We start from the raw sequence: 27048 nt of genomic DNA, 5'->3' as shown, positions 1-27048 counted from the left end.
ACGCTCTGTAAATTTCGACACCTCGCCAATACAAGACTCACTGAGTACTGTCTTGTGCTATGTTCCCCAGCAGAACACTTAATATCGGTATGGCATGACGGATTTTTGTTCACTCGCAGCAGGGTAGCATGAACCTCCAAGTACCAAAATTAAGGCCATTGCACAAAATGCTCAGACGGAAAGCACACTGCATTCTGTAAATAAGTATTTTTGTGGTAGCATAGAAAATCCAGCCAAATATTGTGATAACTCATAAAAAACTCGTAAACCCGACTAACTTGCAAAAATTAGGGTTTCGCTCCCCGCGCAGCACACTAGACCCCTTGGTCGAAACTATGCTTATCCAAACTAGGAAATTAAATCCGCCACGTCGCACTGGAAGTGTGTCCACGCTCTAGCTTGCCGGACCCACTTCCTATCGACCAATCAGGTCGCTTCAAATCAGCCAAAGCGCACTGGAAGTGTGGCCATGCTCTAGCTTTCCGGCCCCACTTCCCATCGACCAATCAGGTCTCTCTAAAGCCGCCACACTCTCGCCAGAAGATTATCCACGACCATGCTTGGCCGACCCCCTATTTTCATTAATTAGGTTGCTCCAAACCCGCCGCAGCCTTAAAATAGGTTGACATACTAAGTTGGCTTCCCAAAACCCGCTCCAACATGCCAATCGGCATGCCAAGCATGCCAAACCCGCCAAACGCGCATGCCAGACGCACATGCAAATCGGCATGCCAAACCCGCCAAACGCGCGTGCCAGACGCACATGCAAATCGGCATGCCAAACATGCCAAGCAGCATGCCAAACTCGCCAAACGCACATGCCAATCAGCATGCCAACCATGCCGAGCAGCATGCCAAACCCGCCAAACGCGCGTGCCAGATACACATTCCAATCGGCATTCCAAACATGCCAGCAACATGCCAAACCCGCCAAACGCGCATGTCAGACGCACATGCCAATCAGCATGCCAAACTATCCAAACGTGCATGCCATGTGCACATGCCAATCGGCGTGCCACTGGCATGCACGAGCCATGCCGCATTGCCACTGGCGTGCACCAAATACACCACTGCGCCATCTTCAGGCACCAACACAAGGTAGCCACAATCAACGGCTACCCTTATTTCATAAGATTCCATCAAAGTTCTCCACCAAGCCGGCGAGCTTGTGGCAAATTTTAGGCGACCGGCCAAGACGAGCCTAATAGCATCACATGCTATTCACCTGCGGCAAGCCTCTGAATTTCAACTTGCCACACGCAGCAAAGTACTACATGTTTTCCACGAAAACACTCGAGACATCAAAACATGTCACAAACTGGGGGATACTCATCATGGTATTGGTGTGGCGGTTTACAGCGTGCGGCGTGCAATACGCCCGTTACAAAAAAGTGTCATAAAGCGGGGCGATTAGTAATGGCAAGAAGTAATGGTGAAACGTATCCTTCATTATGGAAACATCAATTCCAGGCGTTATCCGTTACTCCCTTCTTCTACTTCTCAATCGTTTCCACTTCCTACGAGACCATGGTACATTTTTTTGCGATTTGTATAAATAGGTCTCACTTATTTGCACCAAAAACAAGTTTTTGGTCAGGAGAACAATACAACATTCAGAAATCACCTGATAGCATTTCATTCAGCTAGGCAGTCCAATTTTCTGATACAAGTCACAAAACACCCACACTTCCAGAACGACGATTCTGGTCTCAACACTTTCTTCGCTTCCCTTCCTAAGACCAACCCTTCTCCTTCACTTTGTGACCGAAGAAAGTATGGAACAACCATTTATTGCTTTATGCCAGATTTGTACAGATTGATCTCTCGAATCAAAAGTACTCCCGTGCAGTACATTGTTTAGGTTTTAGACTCGTTTCTCATTCACACACATGAATTTACCAAAATATACAAAAATAGTTTTCACCTACAAACATCGGTATGCAAGTATTGATAAAAGATTGAATGAACTTTTGACAAACAAAAGTTCAGCCTATTAGGTCATTATGCAGATATTGATGGAAGATAGGATGAACTTTTGTTTACAAATATTAAAGTCTATTATATGTCATTGTGCAAATGGTGATGAAAAATAGAATGAATCTTTGTTTATTACGCATTATTGATCTTCCCTGATCCATATCTTTATGTAAATACTGTGTGGCTCCGTAAGTTTTCTTATGTGAGCATTTCCATGGGTTCTCTTGTGGTTAATTTAATTGAGATTTTTGGATATAAATTCATATTCTTATGTGATTTGTTAATGTCCAAAGAAATCTTTCTTTTCTTGTGAAAGTAAGGTCGCTCTTGTTGTTCTTTCGGGAATGACATTTTATGTGGGAGAGTTCTTAATTGAACTTGTGCTTAATTGCCAAATCTTTGTGGGGAGTGCGGCTGTGCAATATTATAGGGGTTATATTGTATCTTTATAAACTCCTTGATGAATGCATTTAGTTTCGGTTATATGATTGCACCTAAAAAGTTGATATGTGCTTCTCTTTTGGTCATGAAGTGTCTCTATGGAAATTTCATTAGGATTCCACTAATTTTCGTACCTTTGCCAATTTTATTGACAAAAAGGGGGACAATTAATGTTTAGTTCACACTACAAATACATATGGTTTTCGGATCATTATGTAAGGGGGAGTGGTTTTCATGTGAGATGAATTATTGACTAAGGGGGAGTGATACATATCACCATAGTATTGTTGTCAAAGTTGTGATACAATTGAACTTTGATGTTGTGTAATAATACTATGACACTGTATAATAATGATTGAGTGCTATTTTTTTCTCATTGTTATAGCTACGGATCTTCAACAATGATGATGATGAATTAAATACCTTTGGAATCATTGGAGTACTTGGAAGTGAAGAATATTTCGAATAATGTTGAAGAACCAAAGAGATCAAGCATTTGGATGAGAAGCTACAAAGTTTATTTATTTTGTATTCCATATGTATTGATAGTTTTGTCACTAAATTAACAAAGGGGGAGATTATTAGAGCATTGCTCGTTCAAACTCGCAAGCGTTGATATCTCAATATTGTTTGTCAAGTTTAGTTGCCAAAACTATAAGTCTTGATTTCTAGTCTACTTATAGCTGAGTCTCGGATTAGGATAGTAAGTATAGTTGAGCCTTAGACTCCACGGCGTTCAGCAATTGAAGACGAATAACTACTCAAGGGAACTTGTGGAACTTCATCAAAAAAGAGGTATGTGGATACTTGAACTTATCTATCACTCAAAAGTCTATCTATTCTATCTCCTATTTTTAGACAAAAGTCGTATTGCTATATATACTTCAATTATACAAATTTGCTATTTCGACCCGAGTTTATCTCGCTTATTTATTTCTCGAAATATGTGTTGGTAAGCTTTTTGCTTTGTACAAGTTCATCTTTACTAGTAACGAAAGTCATGTTGATTATTTCAATAACTTGAAAATCGCTTTGATGAAAATAGTTTGTGAATAACAACTGTTTTAACATCCTCTAAGAAAGTTTCAATGATTGAAATGAGAGTTTAGAAAAAGTAACCATCTTTGGATATAAACATAGTGTGTTCTCACATTTGTGTAAAAGTCCAAAACCGGGAACCCAAAGTATGCGTACCCGTACGCGTACTGGCAGTTGTTGGAAATCCGGGTAAGTACGCGTACCCGTATGCATACTGGCGGAAAGTTCACGTCCGTGAATTTCTGCTGGAGTTTGAAAGTTAAAAAAAAACTCAATCCGGTTACTTAAGTACGCGTAGCCGTTTGCATACTTAGGTAGGTTACTTTCTAAAATCGGTTTGTTCATGAACTAAAACATTTATATAATAAGGAATGCAATCTTTGCAAACAGTGGCTATAATGTTCATGAATCGATTCGAGTGAATCAAAACTGATTTTTCTTCGATTGTGTCTTGTATACTTCTATGAGATCTAAGCAATTGAACAACTCTCTAACTAGTTCATTTGAACTAGTTATGGTGTAGATGAATAAGGTTGATATGAAAGTGCTCATATGGCTAACCATTGATTAACTATTGTTGAACCAACTAAGTGTACACATTTAGGTACGGTTACTAAAATCTAAATGAAGTTACATTTCATTTTTGTATAACAAGCTAAGTTCGATCTAACGGTTGAAAGTTATTAGCTTGAATCTAATCAGGTTTTTTTCTAACGGTGAATATTGAATGCTTTGTTACCAACGTAACTTAGATTGCAAATTCTGATTTGAAATATATATAAAGGAGAACTCTAGCAACTGGGAAACCTAATCCCACACCTCCTGTGTGATACTAGTTGTATAAGCTAGAGTTGATTCTCCTTTAACCTTAGGATTTTCCCAAAACCCTATAGGTTAACGACTTGAAGACTTCATTGGGATTGTGAAGCCAGACCCAACTATTTTCTTTGTAATTACGTAATCTGATCTTGATGTTTCTATCGTGTTTGAGTACAATCGTAAGATTGTCTTGAGATTTATATATCCGATTGGAAAGATAGAAAAGTAGTCACAAACATCTTCGTCTCATCGTTTGTGATTCCACAATATCTTGTTTCGTTAATCGATTAAGATTATTGTGAGGTGATCGATAATTCTAGGATGTTCTTCGGGAATATAAGTCCGGGTTATCGATTGGTTCTTGTTCACCTTGATTTATCAAAAGATGGAACAAAAACTCGTAGGTATATCTGTGGGAGACACATTTATCTATTCAATAGACTTATCTATGTGATACAGATTTATTTATCGGAAGTCTTCGACTTAGGGTCGTAGAAACTCTTAGTTGTGGGTGAGATCAACTAAGGGAATCAAGTGCGCCATATCCTATTGGGATAAGAGACGTAAGGAGCACAACCGTACCTTGAATCAGTGTGAGATTGACTAGGGTTCAACTACATTCCTGGCCGAAGTTAGCTTTGTAGTAGGCTAGTGTATGTAGCGGCTTAATATAGTGTGGTTGCGGTTTCCTCGTTAACAAAATTCTAGTGTCTGTGTTATTTTTTTTCCGCGTTATATTTTGTTATATAATTGAAATATCACAGGTTGTGCATTGAATCGATCAATTGGTAAATCCAACCTTTGGTTGTCGATTGAAATTGATTGATCCTTGAACATTGGTCTTTGGTACCGTTCAAGTTATCTCTCTTTTATTCAATCGGTCTCGCAAATTTTTATTTGTTTGATTGAGAGATTGAGATATAACTCTTTGATATATTTTGTATTAAGATTAAGTCTGATTGTCTAGTTGATTCTCTTGAAAGTATATTGGAGTTAGTCCATACAGATTGCTAAGCGAAATATCGGGTGAGGTTGTTAGACCCCCCGCTTTTTCACTTTTCTATTATTCATTTTGGATATTCCACCAAGAATTTTGTTTATGAATTTAGTTGAGCGGACCTATATACCCCTAATATTATGTTTGATGTAATAATAATAAGAGTGTCCGGCCTGTCATAATAACAAAAGTCGCTGTATCGGTAAATAATAAGCGATATTTTCGATGTTGCGACCACCATAACGACTTTAGTATCGGGTTAGTGCGGAAGACACGTACTAATGGAATACACCAAGTACTTGGGTACAAGTAAAACCCGTAAAATCTATAAGTTGAATTTTGTTTAAAGTTTTAACTTAGTTATGACATTCAACTTTGGGGTGGAACTTTCAAAACTCCACATTAGACGGATATAACTTTTTCACCATTATCTCCTCTCTTTCACTCCTTCTTCTTATTCTTATTCAACAAAACCATCAAGAACAACCCTTCTGCACTCAAATTCTAGTCCATTTTGGATCGGATTTGAGCAGATTTCTTCATCATTTCTTATTTTCTAGGTTAGTTAATAGTTTTATCTTAATTTTATTATGTTTTCTACTTAATTATCTACACTATTATGGTGGTTTTATCTACTCTTTTAAAGTTTATTTTCGCTTTAATGGAGATTCTTGGTTATTGGGTTGGGTTCCAAGATCGATAGTGATGCTCTCCAACGACGAATCTTCATCTTCATCGGTGATATCTTTGTTGATGGAATCTTCATCACTATTTACAATAGATTTGAGCAAATTACTCATATTTTGGGAGCATATCTTTCTAAAGAAGAAAAATAAACTAAATGGTCAGAATTTACTTCCGAGAAAAAGTAAATTTCACGAGATAAACTCAACTCGAAATTCCTACATGTGTTATAATTTAAAGTCTACATAGTCATACAACTTAATATCAATTAATTATATAAAATAGACTTAATGAATTAGTATTCAAATACCTTTTTGAAAAGACGATGGTACCCAAATACACCACAATCTTTTTGTTTCAACCTATAAGTCATTTACTGAATGTGATCGTCTATTGACAGAGTCGACATAATACGACTCACACTTCCTGTGATTGTATATGGATACGAGATCGAGACAATACAACAACAAGATAACTTGTGCGATTGACTATGGATACACGATCGAGACAATACTACAACAAAGTGTGTTACTTGAAAATAGGTTCGGTAATAACCAAATTCTATAGGATCACTATCAAGTAATGCAGAGTTAACGTATATGTGTGTTTTACTCTATAATAATAAAAAATTATAAGACGGAAATCAATGTAACAGATACAACAAGATTTTGTTAACGAGGAAACCGTAAATGCAGAAAAACTCTGAGACCTAGTCCAGTTTTGAATACTCTCAGAATTAAGTCTAAACCAACTTCTTGGAGCTACTTAGTTCCCTCAGCATCCCTATGCCTTCGAATTCTAGAGTCACCCACGTGAATAGCAAGTTCTTTGGATCGTATTCCAAACAGCAAAGGAAGAATATGTTTGGTAACCACTCTAATCAATCTTGCTAAAATATTTAAACGAGTTGTTGACAAAGTCTCTTTCGTTTAATCTAATAAACTCCTTTGTATGGTTAGATCAATCTAACTTTAACTACCGAAATAGTCAAGTATAGATTTGCACTCAATCAATATAGATATCAAAGAGATACATAGAGAATGTCGATCTCATGAAAATAATCAATTGAATAAATATGATTCTAGTTGGATCCCAGCCGATCAAGGTTTGTGCACACAGTTCACAAGATAAGAAAATTAATAAGAAATATTCTTCGTCTTCAAATATTCTTTAATCTTCAATAACCTGCACAACACCACTTGAATATCTTGCGATCAATCACGCACAAACCGAAGTCTGTTAACAATAGATTATCACAAGATGTCTTCAGATATACAAACAGTTCTAAAGATCCAGTCAATATTCTGATCTAGTTTGAGTGAATCTTATATCAGAAAAGAAGATTCTCAAGCATAAACAAACTAGGTGCAATCAAAGTTTCAACAACTGTTAGTCAATCAAATCAATCGAAAACTAATAACAATGCAATTATCTAGTTTCCCACCAATGGTACTCGTAGAGCTTCTTGATCCCACAGAAGTCTTTAAACGAGCGGTCGTAAGAGATTTCACATAATTAGGATACTTTCGTCTCCGAATAGATGGCCCCACCAGAAAAAACAAGAAATGAAGTTTGTCTGACTCTTAGGATAGTTTTCTAGAAGTGCAAACTTAGGTATTTATAGACCAAAGATGTTTGGACACCAAGGAATTTCCAAAAATGAAAATATTCTTAAGATATGTAATGAATGGCGAAATTCGGTTTTCATAATTCCTATAAATGCTTGTCCAATATTTCTGAAATCTCTCAATAGAAAATCTCCAATTAATAAACGTACATTACTAATTTTTATTTTCTAGAGCTATACATTAATTGATGGTAATTAATGCATATAAAATCAAAAACTTTAATTAAAAGATTCTTGATTTATTTTGGCACAGGATCACCTTAATGAATACTAAGTAATATCTTTTAACAATAAATGATAAGAGTTACTACTCGTGTTCAAAGTATGTTGACATCTTTTCACTGCAAATCCTTATTTCATATTTACATGGATTTGCATTTTTGGAATCGGTTATACCACACTTCCAAACGAGTTTAGAATTGGTTCACCTATTTTCCAAGACTACTATGTGATTGATCGAATACCAAATCACATACATGGGTTCAACCGGTTCTACCAATCACTAGGATCGGTTATACCTAAATATGGAAACACTTGTGATCGGTCACATTAGTCACTAGGATCGGTTATACCAGTTACGGTTCCATCTACACATGGTATTATTTGTGATCGGTCACACCAGTTACCAGGACCGGTTACACCAATTACAAGGATGGATTACACACACACTCATGATCGGACACACCAATTACTAGGATTGATCATATCATCACATGGTGATTACTTAGGATCGGTTACACCAATTAACAAAAATCGTTCATACCAAATCTTAAGTCAGGTATTGTGATTAGGTATACCAAGATACATAACCTAAGTTAAGATCGGTTCTACCATCTCACACATATTGGTCATCCAAAGATTTTCAATTAATAGCCGGACCAATAAGCCTAATGATTTCCTTTTCGATTAACGAAACAAGTTGATGAATGTAAATACTTCCTTTAAACAAATATTAAAATTATTTCCTAGGATGAAATCTTCACCATAACCCATTCACATAATCATAACAATATATACAAGATTATGTCGATGTCATATCTATAAAGTTCAAAAGATAAGCGTTAAACTTCGTAGTCTAATTCCCTAATACTATGATCGTGTCACATCACTAGAGTATATAAAGATTCGCAGTTATGTTTTCAATATGCACGACTTGAAAGATTTTAGGAATGAAACAAGTTCAATTCAGTATTACTAACCTCGAGTGGAAGGATGATGTCGTCGTTGTAGTTCGTAATTTCTTTACATTCTTTAGGTCTTTGGAGTAATACTTTTATGTCTCAACATTCCTAGACTTTCTAGCCTAACCTAACGAAGTTGACTCTAGTATTTAATCAAGCGACTCTAGATGAGTTTTGATACTAAAATATGACAACCAAACTTGACATACCAACGCTTGGTGAGTTCAACCGAGCTATGCTCTAACACTTTTGTTGATGAAGTTCCTCTAAAGTCTTCAGTTGATCTTCTTCTTCAAATGGTGAACGCCGTGAAGTATAAAGCTCAATTACACATTTCTATCCTAGTCCGAGATATGACTTCTAGTAGACTAGAAATCAAGATATAGTTTTGATAAACTAAGTTTGAGATAACAACACTTGTGAGTTCGACCGAGCAATGCCCTAATAGCGTTATCAAGAAGGAAACCGGCATCTTAGCAAAAAAGAAACCTGCATCTAACAACAACCCATATTTGATTTTCCAGCACTGAACCAAGTCCATTACCGAATAGCTTATATAAGTTTGCATTGGTTCTTGCGGAGAATGGATGATCGAGCCTAACACATTTATCTTTCATAACAAGACGGTAATTTTTTTCACTGTACCATATATTGGTTAATTATTAATTCGAATAGTTTGAGCTTGCAATGATAAAAGCTTGATTTGAAGTATGAATTATCAAGATCAAAGAAATGTTTCTTTTAAAAAGAGAAAAGTACAAATTGGTAGAGAATTTTATTGAAACCAAACAATACAATTTTTTTCTTATACAAAGAAAAATATATTAAGCTAATCACAGTCGTGAGCAATAGAGTTTAACAGGAAAATAGAATATCAACACACTAATTAGCAAGTCGGTATGCGTGCAAAAAAAAGACCAACAATTATTACAGTGTTATTGAACAGATAAATGGACCTAAATACATGCTACCAGACGGAGACAACAAATCTTAACCAACTTAACTAAGTTTCATAACGGTCAAGGATCCAGTAAAACATTATCAAAACAATAATGAAACTTTTTTTTTTTGGAGAATGATTACCGCTAGAACGTGGAGTGAGTGGATATATGTCCTTTTAACATTAACACATGTAAAAATATTACTAAACTAAAAAAATAGGTTTGGCCGTGAATTTTTTCATGAAATACATAAAATTTCTGTCATATTAATCCAGAACCCCAAGGTTTAATGCATTGGTGTTCTTCGATGGCGTCCATTTGGTTCTTTCCCTCATAACCTTCCTTACGTTCCGAAATTGAAGCATGTGTTGACATTCGGTATAGCCACCTTCAGTTTCAACAACTCTTGTCAAACACTTTAGCTCATTGCCTACTCCATACTCCCTTTTGAACTCCATAGCCAGGTCACAAAGATCTTGACTTTTTATGATCGGCCTAGGAAAATTCTGCAAATTATTTTGACATATGGTTTCTAATTTAAAAATGCACCAAGGCCAGACTCGAACTATAAGTTTTTCAATAGATACACCAATAAGTACGCAATAAGAAAATAAGAAAGCGATAGTTTGCTCAATTAATTTTCTAACTACCTCGAGGATCCATTCAATGTACTTGAAAAAATTCACATGGTGGTTGACATCTAAGTCGCTCCAATGTGCCTACGTAAAAGATAGAAAATGAGTGTAATGCGACCGCAATCAGAAAATCAAAGTACTGATAGAAGACAAAAATTAGCAACATAAGTTTTAAATAAAATTGGGATAAACATCAACTTGGACGGAGTCAACTTGCACAAAAAATGAAACAATTCCACGAAAAGTATATTCCATGGAATCAGTACCCCAGGGGAGGTGGGGAGAGACTTTCCAAGAAATTAAGTTGTGTTTAAAACATATATACTTCAGATAATTTTTTTTATTTTTTTTACTATTCCATGGAAATAGGTTTGTTTTGTATCAAACGACAGAAAGCATGTTATTTCATGGAAAGATGGCTAATTCCATGAAATTAGCTCTCTAAAGTTCTTGGAATTTCTTTCAGTTTATTAGCAACTAAATGATTAAGAGTTTCTGATTATTTTAAAACTCAATTAAAACGATCAAATAAAATCAACTAGACAACGGGGACGAATCTTGTTTTCTGGGAAAATCTGAAAGATAATAGTCGAAAAAGAAACTACTCAAATTAGTATTGATTAGATAAATATTTAGAATCAAAGTTTGCTTTCAAAAGCTTTGTTAAAATTCCTTAAAACTTCTGTACTTGCACAAACTTAATCTCACCTTTGTACTCCATCCATTTGTCATGTTATCTGTAGTAATAATAGCCAAATGGCCAGGTCTTCTCCAAATTTAGTGTGTAACAAGATATTTTTCATTAATTTAATAACACAAACAAAATCAAACATAAAGCTAAATTAACTTACATCCAAACCAGCTCGGACAAAATCCACATACTGCATTATTATGGTATACTTTGAAAACTACTGAATGATTTTGAGGAATGCCAAGAACAAAAAACTGGCTGGCTTATCAAGAAGGATACCAACATCTTAGCAGAAAATAAACATGCATCTTAGCGGCAACCCATATTACATTTTTCCAGCGCTGAACCAAGTCCATCACCAAATAGCCTAGCACCCATTATATAGGTTTGGATTGTTTCTTGCGCAGAAACAATATTATATCTTTCATAACTAGCTGGTAATTGTTTCCATTCTACCATATTTTGGTTAATTATTAATTGGAATAGTTGATTTTTCCATGAAAAAAGTTTGATTTGAAGTATGAAGTATCAAGATCTAACAATTATTTCAAAAAGAGAAAATGACAAATTAATAGAGAATTTTATTTAAACCAAACAATAAAATCTTATTTTTATGCTAAAAACAATATATTAAGTTAAGCATAATCGTGAGCAATAGAGTTTAACAGGAAAATATAATATCAGCACATTTATTAGCAAGTATGTTTGTGTGCACACATGACCAACAATTATCACAGGGTTATTGAACGGATAGATTGACCTAAATACATGCTGCCAGATGGAGACTATAACACCCGGACCACCATGACACACATGCGTGTACAATTGTACAAAAATTGAGAATGTAGAGGATACCAAATACACCCAACTTTTTCGCCAGCCAATCTGTATAGACAAAACTTAACACAATCGCAAGAAAACCAACTTAATGATCTTTGACAATAAGTATAAAGTTAATATCTCAACCTTTACTCAATCAGTATTATATAGACACCAGGTTCGTGAACCTGATTAATAAGCAGAGTACTTGGACGATTTCAAAAAGCAATATCTAAGATCAATCTAGTCGTATCCAAATAATTCAATCGGAATTCTTCTAAATTTTTAAACTTGTTATCTATCTTTCAAGATAGGAATTCTATAAGAAACTAGTTTCATAATCGATTACAATTAAGAGGGTTCGTATACATAGATTTAATACATACAAACCTGCGTAAATTCAATAATAAAGATAAACAACATAATGCAGAAAAGGAAAAACAAAATACACCAGAATTTTTTTTCAGCGAGGAAACCGGAATAGCAGAAAAATCCTGGTACCTTGTCCCTATTGAACACCACACTCTATTAAGCCGCTACAGACACTAGACTACTATCATACTTCAGACTATAATGTAGTTGAAACCGAATTTACACTCCAAGCGATTCAGTTACAGTCACGCTCCTTACATCTCTTGAACCTCGCAAGGTTATACACACTTGATTCCCTTAGCTGACGTCCTTTACAGCCTAAGAGTTTCTTCAGCTGAACTGAATACTTTTGATACCAATCTACCTCTAACATATAAGCATAATTGAATTCCATTTAGATCAAAGATCAATGTGTGGAAATTTGTTTGCAATAAAGTTAGCAGTCTAGATTCTGAACCATCTCTCAAGAATAATCGTCTAAAGATCAATTACGATCAGTCTTCAGATATATATCTTGTGGAATCACAAAGTCTGAGACAAAGAGAACTTTGTGTTAAAAAATCTATCTTTCCTGAAAAGTATTATGAAAACCTCGATAACAGAAAAACAAGATCAGGATTCACGAACTATCAAGGTAAAGATAGTCATACCTGGATTCACAAATCCCTAACCGAAGTTTTTTTTGGTCGTAGACCTAAAAGGTCAATAGAGGCGACTCTAAAATAAATTAGGATACAAAGTTTCAGGGATTGATTTTCCCAATTGACAGAGATGTTGTATTTATAGTTTTCAAAGACCAGGGTTAGCTTAGAATTCAGGCTAAGATAACCTGAGAATCAAGCAAACAAAAATAGGTCTTCAAACAACAATATATAGAAGAATATACACAAAGGTTCGGTTAGACCGAGTTCAGTAACCGTATGCAATGATTATTCAGTTTGGCAAGTTATCGAAAGAACTAAAACCTACTTAAGCCCCGTTTGGGATTTTGTTTTTTTACCTACAAAAGCACTTTGTAACAAAGTTGTAACAAACTTTTTAGGAAAATAGCGTTTGGTAAACTTTTTTGAAAACACTTTTCTCCAAAAGCACTTCTGTTTTAGGCCAACTTTTAAAAGCTACCCAGGAGTAACTTTTAAAAGCAGTAAAAGCAGAAGTTGGACCCACTCAATTTTAATTAATTTATTCTCTATTTTAACCTTGTTATTTATATTAAAGAGACAAAATTTATCCTTAGATATTTATTTATGTACAATTATTTCACTAAAATTTTATTAATTTTTGTTAAAATAAATACAACAACAATAATAATAATAACATTTAAAGGTAAAAATTAAAATATGAAATGATTAAAAATATGAATATGAATTATTATTATTTTTATCTTTATTTTAATAATATTCAAAATAAAATCAAAATATTTTTAATAGATGTAATTTAAAAAGAATTTTTTAAACCATGTCTATTTTCGTCATTAACCATCATAAGCACTTCAACATGATAATTTACCAAACAAAATGTACAGTTTCTTGGTTCCACAACACTTTACATATTATAGTTTACCAAACGTCTGATTACTTTATTTTTAAAGCACATCACATCACATCAACGCACAACACAACACAACAAAAAAACACTTCTGTAAAACTCACAGCAATACCAAACTAGGCTTTAATGTTCATTTAAACACCTAAGAAAATAATTACGATTCAAACATGTAAGTGTTTTAATAAATCAATGAAGTCTTATAGGTGTTTGAGAGAGTTCTATCAATGTTAAACATATTAAAATAATAAGTCTTTAAGCATCTATTAAACTTTATTAGGACAATTGGTACAAAGGTTTGCCAACCTAGGGATTATTCACAAGTCAGCGTGAGACGGTTTGTGAGCCGAGTTCGCTAACCCTACCAGACTCCGAAACTTAGTTGACCACAGTTCGTGAACTGGGTTCGCCAACTGCTAGCCAACTAATCCAGCCTATAAAATTCAGTTCACCAAGGTTCACCAACTAGATTCGTGAACTGTTCCCAACTGAACTTATGGTTTGCGAACTGGTTTGCCAACTATTCTATTTTTTTGAATCTCAGATATCTATGGTTTGTAAACTGAGTTCTCCAATCTATCCTGAGTAGAAATTCAATAAGTTCATATATCTCTGATCATTGAAATATTCCCAAGTGATATAATCATGTGTATCGGAAATTTGGAATTTTTATACAAATTAATTCATAAAACTAATATTGGTAAGGACCTTTCAACATCCAATCGCTAGATTATATTTCAATATCATTCTCAAGACAAGCTTGACTCGATACATCTTCTTTGTTAATCTAGTATAAGTCATACGACATAGTTTCAATAGATATAATGATGGTATAATGAGTAAAATATAATAGTTCAGTATACACATACCTGATACATAAGTTCTCCAAAATGTCTTCGTCGATCTTCACTTTTCAAGAATGATGTCTGATAATCAACTACAATTCTAACCTATCCGAAACTTGACTTAATAGACTAGAAATCAAGATATAGTTTTGATCACCTAATATTGACAACAAGCTTGAGATAGAAAAACTTGTAGGTTCAACCGAGAAATGCTCGAACAATTTCCTTCTTTGTCAATTTTAGTGACAACACTATTCAATACATATGGATACAATAACTAAACTTTTCAGCTCACTCCACTATGCTTGAGTTCCATGGTTCTTCAACATATGTCTTGAATTCTTCGTAATTTAAGTTTTTCTAATGTTCTGCATGTGTTCGTTCAGCACTTTGTTGTTGAATACCCGTAGTGATAAAAACTTATGAGAATACTCAATATGAGATGTTTATCGAATGTGGTAAATACACTCTACTCATTAGTTTTTATACATAAACATATATGTTACCTTCCTCAAAATTCAATTGCACCACAATTTTGAAGCAATAGTACTATGGTGATATATTCCACTCATTAGTCAATACATACTACTTTTGCAAAATAGGTAAAACTTATAGGTAATAATTCACTCCCCCTTACATGATGCTTCGTAAAAATCTATATTATGTAGTAAGATACTACTTAATAATTCTCTCTCTTTTTGTTAACAAAATTGGCAGAGATGAAAAATATGGATAATTATGAATTAATCAAAAGAGTTTCAACACTAGAGAACACATACCGAACTTTAATTTAGATGATTTCAACCAAGAAATCTCGGTTTGCATCAAAGAGACATAGGTCACAAGCATCTCTTGTAATTTCACATCTGCACTCCCCATAAAGATATTACCATTAAGAACAAGTTTAAAAAGAAATATCCACCATGTATGTCGTTCCCGAAATAATGACATGAGCGACCTTACTCTAGTCACAAGAGAAGTATTTTCTTGGACTTTAAATTTAATAAGCCAGTTACAAAAAAATTAAATTTGTATCCAATATTTTTCTCTCCTCTCTCCAGTTACGAACAAAGAAGTTAAAAATAGAGATCATAATGTTAGAGGCACTAAAATACAATATTTTCGTGAGAAAAATCATCAACACAAACTATTCTCTACGCCAGTTACGAACAAGAGAACAATTAGTGCGATATGACTCAACATAAGAATTATATATTCTCTATCCATGTAAGAACCTAGAGATTAAAGATCACCACTTATTCCCTGGTGGAGACACAATCAATGAGATAAGTCGATCCCTAAAGAACATCTTACGGAATCCTTTAGCAGTTTATTCACAAAAAGTGTAACCATGAAGATCAAAACTACCATTCTCAAAATACTTTACTCCACTTTTACAAGAGTGAAAGAGCTTAACCTATGAGAAAATATGAGATACATGTTCTAATCACCAGTAATGGTAGCATCACTACAAGAAAAATGGCTATTGACAACGGATATATGACAACGTTTTGCAAAACGTTGTTTACAAATGATCATACGACAACATCTTAGTCTTAAAGCTGTTGTTGATATCGTGTCTTGTCCATTTGAGCCATAGGAGGTCAATGCCCATTAAGCCATACACGTGACATACACATATATTTGAAATCACGACCCTTAGATCTAGTTGATTTTTCTTAGATATTCTAACTCACGTTATGTTATCTATACTTGGGAAAAGAGAGAAACAATCATTGTTCTCTACGCTCTCGCTCTCTTCCCTGTGTTCACCCATTTCGTCTTCTACTCAAACCTTGATTTGATTTTGATTTCGAACCCACTTCTTTTTGTGTAGATCTTTGTTTCATCACATCTAACTCTTTCATCTCTCTATCTCTCTCTCTATATATTAACTCCCAACATAACTAGATAAATCGATTTTTCCTTTTGATTTTGGTATTAGGGTTTGGATCTGATTCTAGTTCGATGTATTGAATCTGTTTTTCTTTGAGGAGAAACTTTTGGTACTTGATTGTCTCATTCTCACAAAGATGAAAATATTAGGTATTGCAAGTTATCTCCCAAAATAAAATTTAATTAATAAACTATAACTAGGAAATATGAAAATATTGGAATAGCTAATGTAACACATAAAAACTACTCCAAAAAACTAGCTTTCCTCCTTAAAAAATAAGAACAAAATTCCTACAAGGAGTTAACTAGTGAAAAGAGAAATAGAAAAATATCTAGATATAATCTTTCACCAGATCTTTCATAGAAGTAAGATCTTTTGAAGTCTTCACTAGGTGTGATTTCAGAAGATCAATATTCTTCTTAGTTGCAGCAAGCTGATCAAACACAACTTCGAAATCTCTCATCAAGTTCCCAACAAGGTCAGAAGAAACCTGAACAGGTTTAAAGTCTCCATGTTAGTAGAGAAAGATGAAAGAGAATTACCTGAAGAAATATCACGCTTTACTCTTTTTATGCCACATCTTAGTCTGCTAATATAAGATCTGGACAAAGATTCTTCCGTCAATAATAACATGACTCATATTTTAATCACATATGAAAACCTAAATTAACATAATCAAAAACGAAAACAAAAATCAAACGATCAAAGATCGAAAAGACTTTATCTCATGCATCAACAAACGAAACAATAATTATAAAAAAACAACATCGAAGAGATAAATAAATGAATACACAATAAACAAAGATCAAATAATAATCTGAGAGTATGAAAATCCGATGAGAAACGAGTTAATCCAACAAAAATCGCCTCCCGAATCTCCCCTGATTTGAAATCTGAGATATTCTACAATAAAACAATTTCATTTCGAAAAAATAAACCTTATATACGTTAGCTTTGAAAAGGCAATTTGGGTACTTGAAAAAGACGGTAAAAATAGGGAGTTTGGGAGATATTTTAGACTAAACAATACCAGACTTGAGAGGATAGGCTATACGTTAATTCCAACTTGAATTTCTCGGTCTAGTTGGGACTCACCCGTCAGGACACCCATCAGGGCCCATCACAACAACAAAAATCCCACCAATAAGAAGTCTCGAAACACGTCATCGGCGAACTCACTAAAACACTGTCCAGGCTTTGTTTCTTCGCAGTAGAAGTCTCAGATTTGAATCAAATTTTCTCATAGACAGAGATCAACACTTCTTCATCAATGGAGCTCAAAAAATCATCAATTTTATTAGTAGTTTCAGTTTTACTAATCTCATCATGTATACCAGTTTCATATTCAGCTAAGAAACCAGTTTTAACAGCAAGAAAAGAAGACATTCCATTTATAAAATGTCAAGTTTGTGAAAAACTTGCTGCACAATTACATCAACAAGTTAATAAGAAACAAACCCAGATCTCTCCTAAGAAGGTAATTCAATAAAAAACCCATCTTGATTAGTATAATGGGGTGTGTTCTTCAAAAATTTTGAGTTTGATTTTTGATTTTTGATTTTTTTGATTTTTCAGGTAACAGAGTTTGATATTATTGAAATAGCTGAGAATGTTTGTAATTTGAAAAAGGAAGAAGGTGATTGGATCTTGAAAATTGATATTGTTGAAAATGGGAAGAAATTAGAGGTATGTGTAATTTGTAAACCCTTTTTTCTTCAAATAAGATTACATTTTTAGTGTATCTTAGATGCTAGTTGTTTAGGTTATTTGCTAAATGTTGAAAATTGGTTTGATCATGGTGTGTAGATGGCAATTGCTTAGATTATTTGCTAAATGTTGTCTACATTAGTGGCTACTGGCTAATTTATTTTAGATGAGGATCTTATAATTTTCATATTGTGGGGGTTGTCAGCTAGTTGAACAAGATACTGAAGGAGAATGCAATTCGGAGTGCAAGACAATCGAGCGGGCTTGTCAAGAGGTGAGTTTTTTTTTCCCCTCTGGCTCCTTAATTTTTTGATTGAGGAGTCGGATTTATGTTTCACAAACTTAAATGGTTGTAGAGAGTAAGAGAATGATAGCGGATCGTGTAACATTGCACTTGTTGTTTTCTTTCCGTTGCCTGGTATTATGTTCATTTTTACTTGGGTCTATGCTACTGAAACTTCTTGATTGCATTTCGTTACCATTTGAATTGTTGTGCAATTTCTTTTAGATATTGCAGATTTACTGGATAAGTTGAATCTTAATATTGGCTTAAAATGTTGTCTTGTTTTTGTTTTTCAGATTTTGGGCTTATCTGATACTGATGTTGCCGAATATATGTTCAAAGCTAAGCCTAAGATTGATGTACTCGTAAATTATCTATGTAAAGATCTCACTAAAGCATGTTTAGTCAAGCCACCTGCCGTCCCCAAGGTAAAATTTCTGTGATTTAGCATCTTTCATTGCCATATAACTTAGAAGGGTACATTTGTTTTCTTTTTCTTTCTACTTGTGTGTAACACGACATGCAAGATTTCACTTAGTTTTCGACCCAAAGCTCTTTTGGATAGGTGAAAGTTAGGTGATCATGCCACACACCACCAAGCTCTGACATTTCTCTGTAGTTAGTGAATGGAATATATATTCTGCAAAACTCGTTTTATCTACCTTGATTTATGCTTAAGATTTACAAGCAGATGGAAATCAGCACATGCACAAAATATTCCCTGAAGAAGACTGAAATAAAAACGAAGCAAGATGTTACCATATTTTTACAGTATGGGTCATTGAGCTAGTTCTTTATTCACAAATTGGTGAAAATTTGACATACCTTGGCAGTATGTGAATCACGGCTCTTGGAACCTCTCAAATTTGAGAGACAGTGGTGCCTCTTTTTGTTTTCGACTTGCAGCTACTAACCTGTAACCATGAGATGAGCATAGAATACGCCTGTAGTCATAACATGAGAACAAAAGGAATTAACTAAGGACTCATAACTGTTTAGTTAATGTGCACCTATGAGTTCATAAGCCTTAAACTTGTTGATCCTTATAACTCTCTTGCTACACTAACTGTACTATTATTTAATTTTGGATTCCTAACATTTGTTGTTTCACTTTTAAGTCTTTTTTTGGACTCCATGATCTTTCATCAACGAACAGGATACTAATGTGTCAGTGCTCTTGTAATCTACAGAATCGTTCTCCAGGAGAACCTTTTATGCCAAAGTCGGATAAGCAGGCTGAAATGGAGAGGATGATGAGATCAATGCAGGTCAGTTTGTACGATACATAGAAGTTCTTTGCAATGCAAAACTTTTCTCAATTTCTGATGATTAGCTCTGGTCTTATGATTTCAGGGTATGCCTGGAGCACCAGGAATGAAGATGTACTCCAAGGATGACCTGTTAAAAAAGAATTTCGGGGCCGAAGAAGGTGATGAAGATGATGACGACGATGATGATGAAGATCGACAAGATTTCTCTTCCAATTTGGTACTAAAATATAATTTCATTAAATTATGGGACACATTCCATGCTCGGCTCTTTAACAAGTAACATGAGGAATTTAACATGGACCGTTTCTAATAATTGCAGGGTAAAGTGCTGAGAGAAAAAGAAAGTGCAAAAGAAGATTGGATGAAGAAGATTACGAAGAAAATTTCAAAGACTGGTGCAGCATTAAAGATCCACGCCAACAAGGCAACACGCAGAATACAACAATGGTGGAGAAAAAGGAAAGCCGCAAGTTCAAAAAAAGGAACTAATTCAGAACTTTAAGACACTACACAAGCTGTTCATTTTTCTGAAGAGCATATAGCCTGTTTCATTTACAGCGTTACATAAACTTTTTTCGGTTAGTTTGAGCAGAAAATAGAATCAGATTAGTAAAGTATCATCCTTTAAATTGGATAACTGTAGTCTGTATTGGTAATCTTTTTGTTCAAGCTCTAGTTATAGCCTCCAACATTACCATAAAATTACAGGGTGATATCTGAACTAGTATAGCTGCAGAATTACAGGGTTTTGAGAAATTAATATATTGAAGTTACATTCAAAAACAACAGTTCTGAACAACTTGTGCAATGCATTGTGCATCTCCAGAAACCTCTTACATTGCTACTTGCTGCAAGTCCATATAGGCTTATATTTTGAGGTCTCCAGTTCAGCGCACCCACTTCTTTTTACCCTTTTCCATAAAATTATGAAATTTTCTCTTTCTTTAACCTCTTGGTTTACAAGTATATGAGAGAGAGAGAGAGAGAGAGAGAGAGAGTGGATTTATCCATGAGAGACTTGCATCAAGTTTGTGAAAAACTTGCATCACAGATGTATCAAAAAGTTAATAGTAAGAAACAAACCCAGATCTATCCTAAGAAGGTACTATGTGAAAAACCCATCTTTATCATGGTTTTTTATTCTAGGTAAAATGTAGTTTGAAATCATTGAAATAGCTGAGAATGTTTGTAATTTGAAGAATGAAGAAGGTGATTGGATCTTGAGAATTGATATTGTTGAAAATGGGAAGAAATTAGAGGTATGTGAATGTGTACAGTCTATTGTATGTGTAATTTGTAAACCCTTTTCTTTAAAAGAAAAAGATTGCATTTTTAGTTTATCTTAGTTGCTAGTTGCTTAGATTAATTGCTACTTGTTGTTTAGATCATTTGATATTTGTTGTCTAGAATCAGATTAGTATCATAGTAAATTTCATATTGATACTGGAGGAGAATGCAATTCAGAGTTTGCAACAAAATCGAGCGAACTTATCAAGAGGTGGGATTTTCTTGTTTATTTTGTGATTGGTTTTTGATTGATGAGTCTGAGTTTCTCACCGCAAACTCAATTTGTTGTAGAGAATAAGAGAGTGATAAGATATGTGTATAAATGGTACTTGTTCCCGTGTGACGTTGCCGGATTTTATGTTCATTTTTCTTGGTTATATGCTACTGAAACTTCTTGATTCCATTTCACTACCAATTGAATTTAGCGCACTTTCTTTTACGCAGACTTACTGAGTATGATAGATCTTAATATTTGCTTATAAAGTTGTCTTGTTTTTGTTGTTCAAAGCCAAGCATAAGATCGCTGTACTGCGAAAATCTCTGTAAAGATCTCACTAAAGCATTCAGTCAAGCCACCGGCAGTTCGGAAGGTAATTTTTTTTTTGTGATTTAGCATCTGCCATATAACTTAGAAGGGCTATGTTTGTTTCTTTCTCTTTCTAGTGTCTAATGCAACATGCAAAATTCAGTGTTTGGCTCAAAGCTTTTAGATAGGTGAAAGCTAGGTGATCATGACACACACCACCAAGCTCTGACATGTCTTTGTAGTTAGTGATTGGAATATATTCTGCAACACTCATTTTGTATACATTCATTTATACTACAGATGTGTAGGCAGATTGAAATTAGCATAATGCACAAAATATTGTTTGTAGTAGACAGAAAGAAAAAGAAGCCAGATCTTACCATAATTCAACAATATGGGTGATTGAGCTAGTTCTTTACTCTTAAATGGGTTATTAAAGTTTGACATTTTGTAGCGGTATGTGAATCTTGGCTCTTGAGAACCTCTCAAATTTGAAGGTAGTGGTGCTATTTTTCACATATAGAAAATTTTGTATGGACTTGCAGCTAGTAGCCTGTAACCATGGTGAGATAAGAGCAGAATACACATGTAGTCATAACATGCGAAGAAAAGGAACCAACTAAGAACTCATAACTCTTTAATCATTGCAAACATTAGTTTAGTGAACTCCGTAAGGCTCAAACTTGTTTATTTTTGGATTCCTACCATCTGTTGTTTTCACTTTTGAGTCTTAAGTTGTGACTCCATTATTTTTCATGGACGAACAGGATACTAATGTAACAATGCTCTTGTGATTTACAAAATCGCGCTCCAGGAGAACCTTTTATACCAGAGTCATAAGCAGGATGAAATGGAGAGGATATTGAGATCAATGCAGGTCAGTTTGTGTGATACCTAGAAGTTGGATGCCATGCAAACACTTTTCTGAACTTCTATAGATCAATTCTGCTCTTAAGATTTCATGGTATGCCAGGAGCACCAGGAATGTAAATGTACTCGAAGGATGATCTGTTAAAGAAGAATTTCGGGGCCGAAAATGGTGATGAAGATCTAAGATTTCCCTTCGAATTTGGTACTAAAATTTAATTTATTATGAGACACATTTCATCTCTTAAACTATGTGCAAGTAACATCAGGAAATTAACACGGACCTTTTGTAATATTTGCAGGGTAAAGCGTTGAGAGAAAAAGAAAATGCAAAACAAGATTGGAAGAAGAAGATTACAAAGAAAATTTCAGACTCTGGTACAACATCAAAGGCCCACGCCAACTAGGCAACATGCCGATGACAGCAATGGTGGAGAAAAAGAGAAGCAACAAGTTCCAAAAAAGTAATCAAGACAGAACTTTAAGACACTACACAGCTGTTCATTTCTATAGAGCATAATAGCCTCTTTTCTTTTTAGTTCTACATAAACTTTTCCTGGTATTGAGCAGAAAATAGAATCATGAGTAAAGTTCCATCCTTCAAATTGGATAACTGTGTCAGTAGTCTTTTGGTTCAAAGCTCTGGTTAGCCTCCAATGCATTGCAGGATCATGAATGATCAATCAATCCAAAGAAAAAAACAAGGGTGTTCTCAATTTCTGGCAATATACTTGTCCATTTCTGAACAAGTATAACTACAGAATTACAGTGTTTTGGGAATTATCTTATAAGTGAATACAAGAAACTGCAACGTACTGCATTTTATCTTGTTCGTCTGGGATCGAATTCTGAGACCTGGTGATTACTCTGGGTAGACCGTTTCTTCTGCAAGAAAACTGAATTAGATGACTTCATACATATGTTTCTGCAGTTTAGGTACAAGAAACACAAATGGGTTATTTCTCCTAAATCGAAAGACGAACTTTATCTATCTGCATTGTTGGAGAAATCACAAAGGTCACTATGAGTACTGCTCAAATTGTTTTGATATCAATTCTTATAACTTATTATTACGTCACCATGGCAATATTTGTTTCTTTGCAACCATTTCACATGCATTGTTGGTCCCTTATCTCCATTAGACTACTTTGTGACTAATGTATGCGTCAACTGGAATTCTCCCGTCTACTAATGTAGTCTCATTATACCAGCATTACTACGAATTTGAGCCAAGTGTTTTGATGTGACGGCAACGATATTAGACAGTGTGTCTGTGTATAAAGGTTGTGTGCCGAGTCAATATTAGTTGACTTGACTTTCTGTATTTTGTAATGTTTCGACAGCCTTATGACTATCTAGTGTAGAGACATATCTCTCTCTAAAAGAGCTATTGATTTTGTTTCAATAATAATACTTGTTTCTCATGGTATCATTCGGTTCGATACAATTCTGAAAATCTCTTCTACGAATAATTTTTTCCAACAATTTTTTAGTCAGATCCTATAATCATCAACAATCTTTTCCAATAATTTATTGATTCTCCTTCAACTTTGTACCTATTTTCTAGGCCAAACTTTACAAACAAAAAATTTCAGATCTAAATTTCTTGATCAGCCTCAACAAATTTTTGGTTTAGTGTTTTCATGACATTGATAGTTTACCAAAGAAGACAAAATATGGCTTCTACTTCTAATTCCGCTGCTCCAGATGGTAATACTCTCAATTTTTCTTTACCTTTTTTCCAATATTGCGAATTTCGTATCTACAAAATTAGATTCAACCAATTTCTTGTTGTGGCGTCACCAATTTGAATCAATACTAGTACCTACTGATCTTTATGGATATGTTAATGGCGATGGGATAGAACCTATTAAGAATATATTTGTGAATGGAGTTTCTGTTATCAATCCTAGATGGGTTTACTTGAAGAAGGTTGATTCTTTTGGTATGAGTTGTTTGAAGGCTACCTTTACACCATCTGTAGCTAGAAATATTTTGGGTTTATCTACAGCTAGAGAAATTTGGTTGTTTCTTGAAGTCAGTTTCAAGAAGCAGTTTATGACTAGAAAGAGTATGATGTGGAAACAGTTATATGGTTTAAAGAAAGGAAATATAATTGTTCTTGTATATTTGCAAAATTTGAAGTCAATTGCTGATTCTTTGGATGGTATTGGAAAAAGAGTAAATGAATCTGACTTGGTAATGCATGTGTTAAATAGTTTAGGAAGGGAATATGATAATTTTGTGATCTCTACACAAAACAAAGAGGTACCATTTACTTTTGCAAAAATTAAACCTAGGCTATTAAGTCATGAGCAATGGCTTAATGATCAACAACAAGATTCCAGTATATATTTGATGCACAAAATCCTTCAGGTCTATTCTCTACAAATGTGAGTTCTGGTAATAATTTTCATGGCAAAGGCAAGAGTAAGAATTCAGGCAATGTCTGTTAGTGCACTGCTCAGTCGAAATCGCAAGCGTTACTATCTCAAGCTTGTTTGTTAAGTTTAGTTGATCAATACTATATACTTTTTTCTAATATACTTATAGATATGTCTTGGATTAGGATAAAAGTGTGTAATTGAGCTTTAAACTTTACGGCATTCACCAATTGAAGAAGAAGATCTACTGAAGAGCTTGGAGGAACTTCATCAACAAAAGGTATGTGGAGACTAACTTATCTATCACTCATAAGTCTATTATTCTATTTCTAAAGAGACTAAGTCGTATATATAGCTATATAGACTTTTACATTATACACATTTGATACTTCGAGCCGAGTTTATCTCGTTTATCTATTTCTCGAAATATGTGTTGGAAGATTTTAGCTTTAGCTAAGTTCATAGTATACTTGACGAGTTTAGTTGTAGACAATTTATTTGTTGGAAACTAAATATTCAGTCAAAGATGGTCATGTGAAAATTACCTTGAACATCTTACATGATTTGCGTGAGACAGTCATTTGATGTCAACTTATGAAGTTTCCTATTGATCGATTAATAACTTGAAAATTACTTGAAGCTAGTGGTATATGTAAGATTACCATTGTTGTCTTCTAATGATGTTTTAATGATTAAATGAGAGTTTTAGAAAAATTACCAATACTTAGATATATCACAGTATGAATACTTTGTATGTGCACCGTGGAAGTCTAGTTAAGGTCCGGAACTATTGTTTGCGAACTGGTTTACTTGTGAAAGGTCCGGAGCTGTTCTTCGCGTACCCTGTTTGCGAGCAGAAAGACAAAGGCTAAGTCCGGAACTGTCTTTCGCGTACCCTGTTTGCGAACAGCTGGACAAAGCCAAAGTCCGAAACTGTTGTTCGCATACTCAGTTCACGAACACAGTGACCAAGTTCTAAAATCTGTGAAGTGTGATTTGCATACTCATGAACTCACGTTCGTTTGGAACTCAGTTTGCGAACTAAAGTCCCCGGAACTTTAATAGAATAAGGTATGCGAACTAGTTTTACAAACCGTGGCATTATGTTCATGAATCGGTTTTTGTATAAGTACTTTGTATAATTACAAACCAAACGATTTTGCTTCAAATGGTTCATATATATATATATATATATATTTCTATGAGATGATGAACATTTACACCTCTCTTGAAACACATTTAGATCCATTTGATTATCTATCATGATTGATTGATCATCATTTTTGATATAAAATTGTTAGATGAATATGGTTAAGTTATCAGTGTTAATATGGATAACTTCGGTTAACTATTATTGAGCCAAAAAGATATACATGTTTGGGTACGGTTCATCCATATATAAATATAGGTATATTTCAATTATGTGTATCAAGCTAATACCATCTAAAGGTGGAGATTGATTGCTTAGTTTCTAAGCAGACTTAGCTTGAATCTTAAATCAGGAGTTCATCTAACATGAATATCAGTTGATTTGTTACTAAGCTATTTTAGCTTTGATTGTAAGCAACATTTGAAAGACTATATAAAGGAGAACTCTAGCATCTGGGAAACCTAATCCCGACACGCTCGTGTATCCTATTTGTAAACTAGAGTTGATTCTCCTTTAACCTAGGTTTTTACAAAACCAATATTAGGTTAACGACTTGAAGACTTCATTTGGGATTTGTGAAGCCATATCCAACTACTTTCTCTGTAGTTGCATATTTTGATCTTACTTTTTCTATCGTATTGAGTTTATCTTCTCTTAGATGTACTCGAGAATATTCTCCGATAGGTAAGATATAAAAAGTAATCACAACGGTTCTTCGTCTCAGACTCTTGTGATTCCGCAATAACTTCTTCTGTTAATTAGTTAGGTTATTGTGAGGTGACTAGTATTTCTAGGCTGTTCTTCGGGAGTATAAGACCGGATTATTAGTTGAGTTTCCTATTCACTTTGATTTATCTAAAGACCGAAACAAAACCAGAATATACATATCTGTGGGAGACAGATTTGTTTACAAGTCTTCGACTTTGGCTCGTAGCAACTCTTAGTTGTGCTTAAGGAACACGACTGTACCTTAATCGGTGTGAGACTTGGTTAGGGCTCAACTACATTCCAGTCTGAAGTTAACTTGTAGTAGGCTAGAGTTTGTAGCGTCTTAATACAGTGTG

The 27048-nt window shown here is 34.4% G+C and overlaps 1 protein-coding gene and 1 long non-coding RNA gene across 2 annotated transcripts; both read left to right on the top strand.

Moving 5' to 3' along the window:
- The first annotated feature begins 17698 nt into the window (after positions 1-17698).
- LOC113347992 lies at positions 17699-20569 on the top strand. The gene is made up of 7 exons (XM_026591680.1): positions 17699-17986; positions 18085-18195; positions 18422-18490; positions 18796-18927; positions 19690-19767; positions 19853-19987; positions 20090-20569. Exons 1-7 carry the CDS (start codon positions 17780-17782, stop codon positions 20270-20272), a joined length of 915 nt encoding a protein of 304 aa, XP_026447465.1. The 5' UTR covers positions 17699-17779; the 3' UTR covers positions 20273-20569.
- A 482-nt stretch (positions 20570-21051) lies between these two features.
- On the top strand, positions 21052-23695 carry LOC113347993. The gene is made up of 4 exons (XR_003359382.1): positions 21052-21647; positions 22351-22460; positions 22557-22655; positions 22753-23695. It is a non-coding gene; the product is annotated as an uncharacterized LOC113347993 (long non-coding RNA).
- The last annotated feature ends 3353 nt before the right edge of the window (positions 23696-27048 follow it).

This window comes from Papaver somniferum, chromosome 2, assembly GCF_003573695.1.
Source record: "Papaver somniferum cultivar HN1 chromosome 2, ASM357369v1, whole genome shotgun sequence".
Taxonomy (NCBI): domain Eukaryota; kingdom Viridiplantae; phylum Streptophyta; class Magnoliopsida; order Ranunculales; family Papaveraceae; genus Papaver; species Papaver somniferum.
The sequence above is the reverse complement of the archived record's forward strand: the minus strand, read 5'-3'. Positions and strand labels throughout refer to the sequence as shown.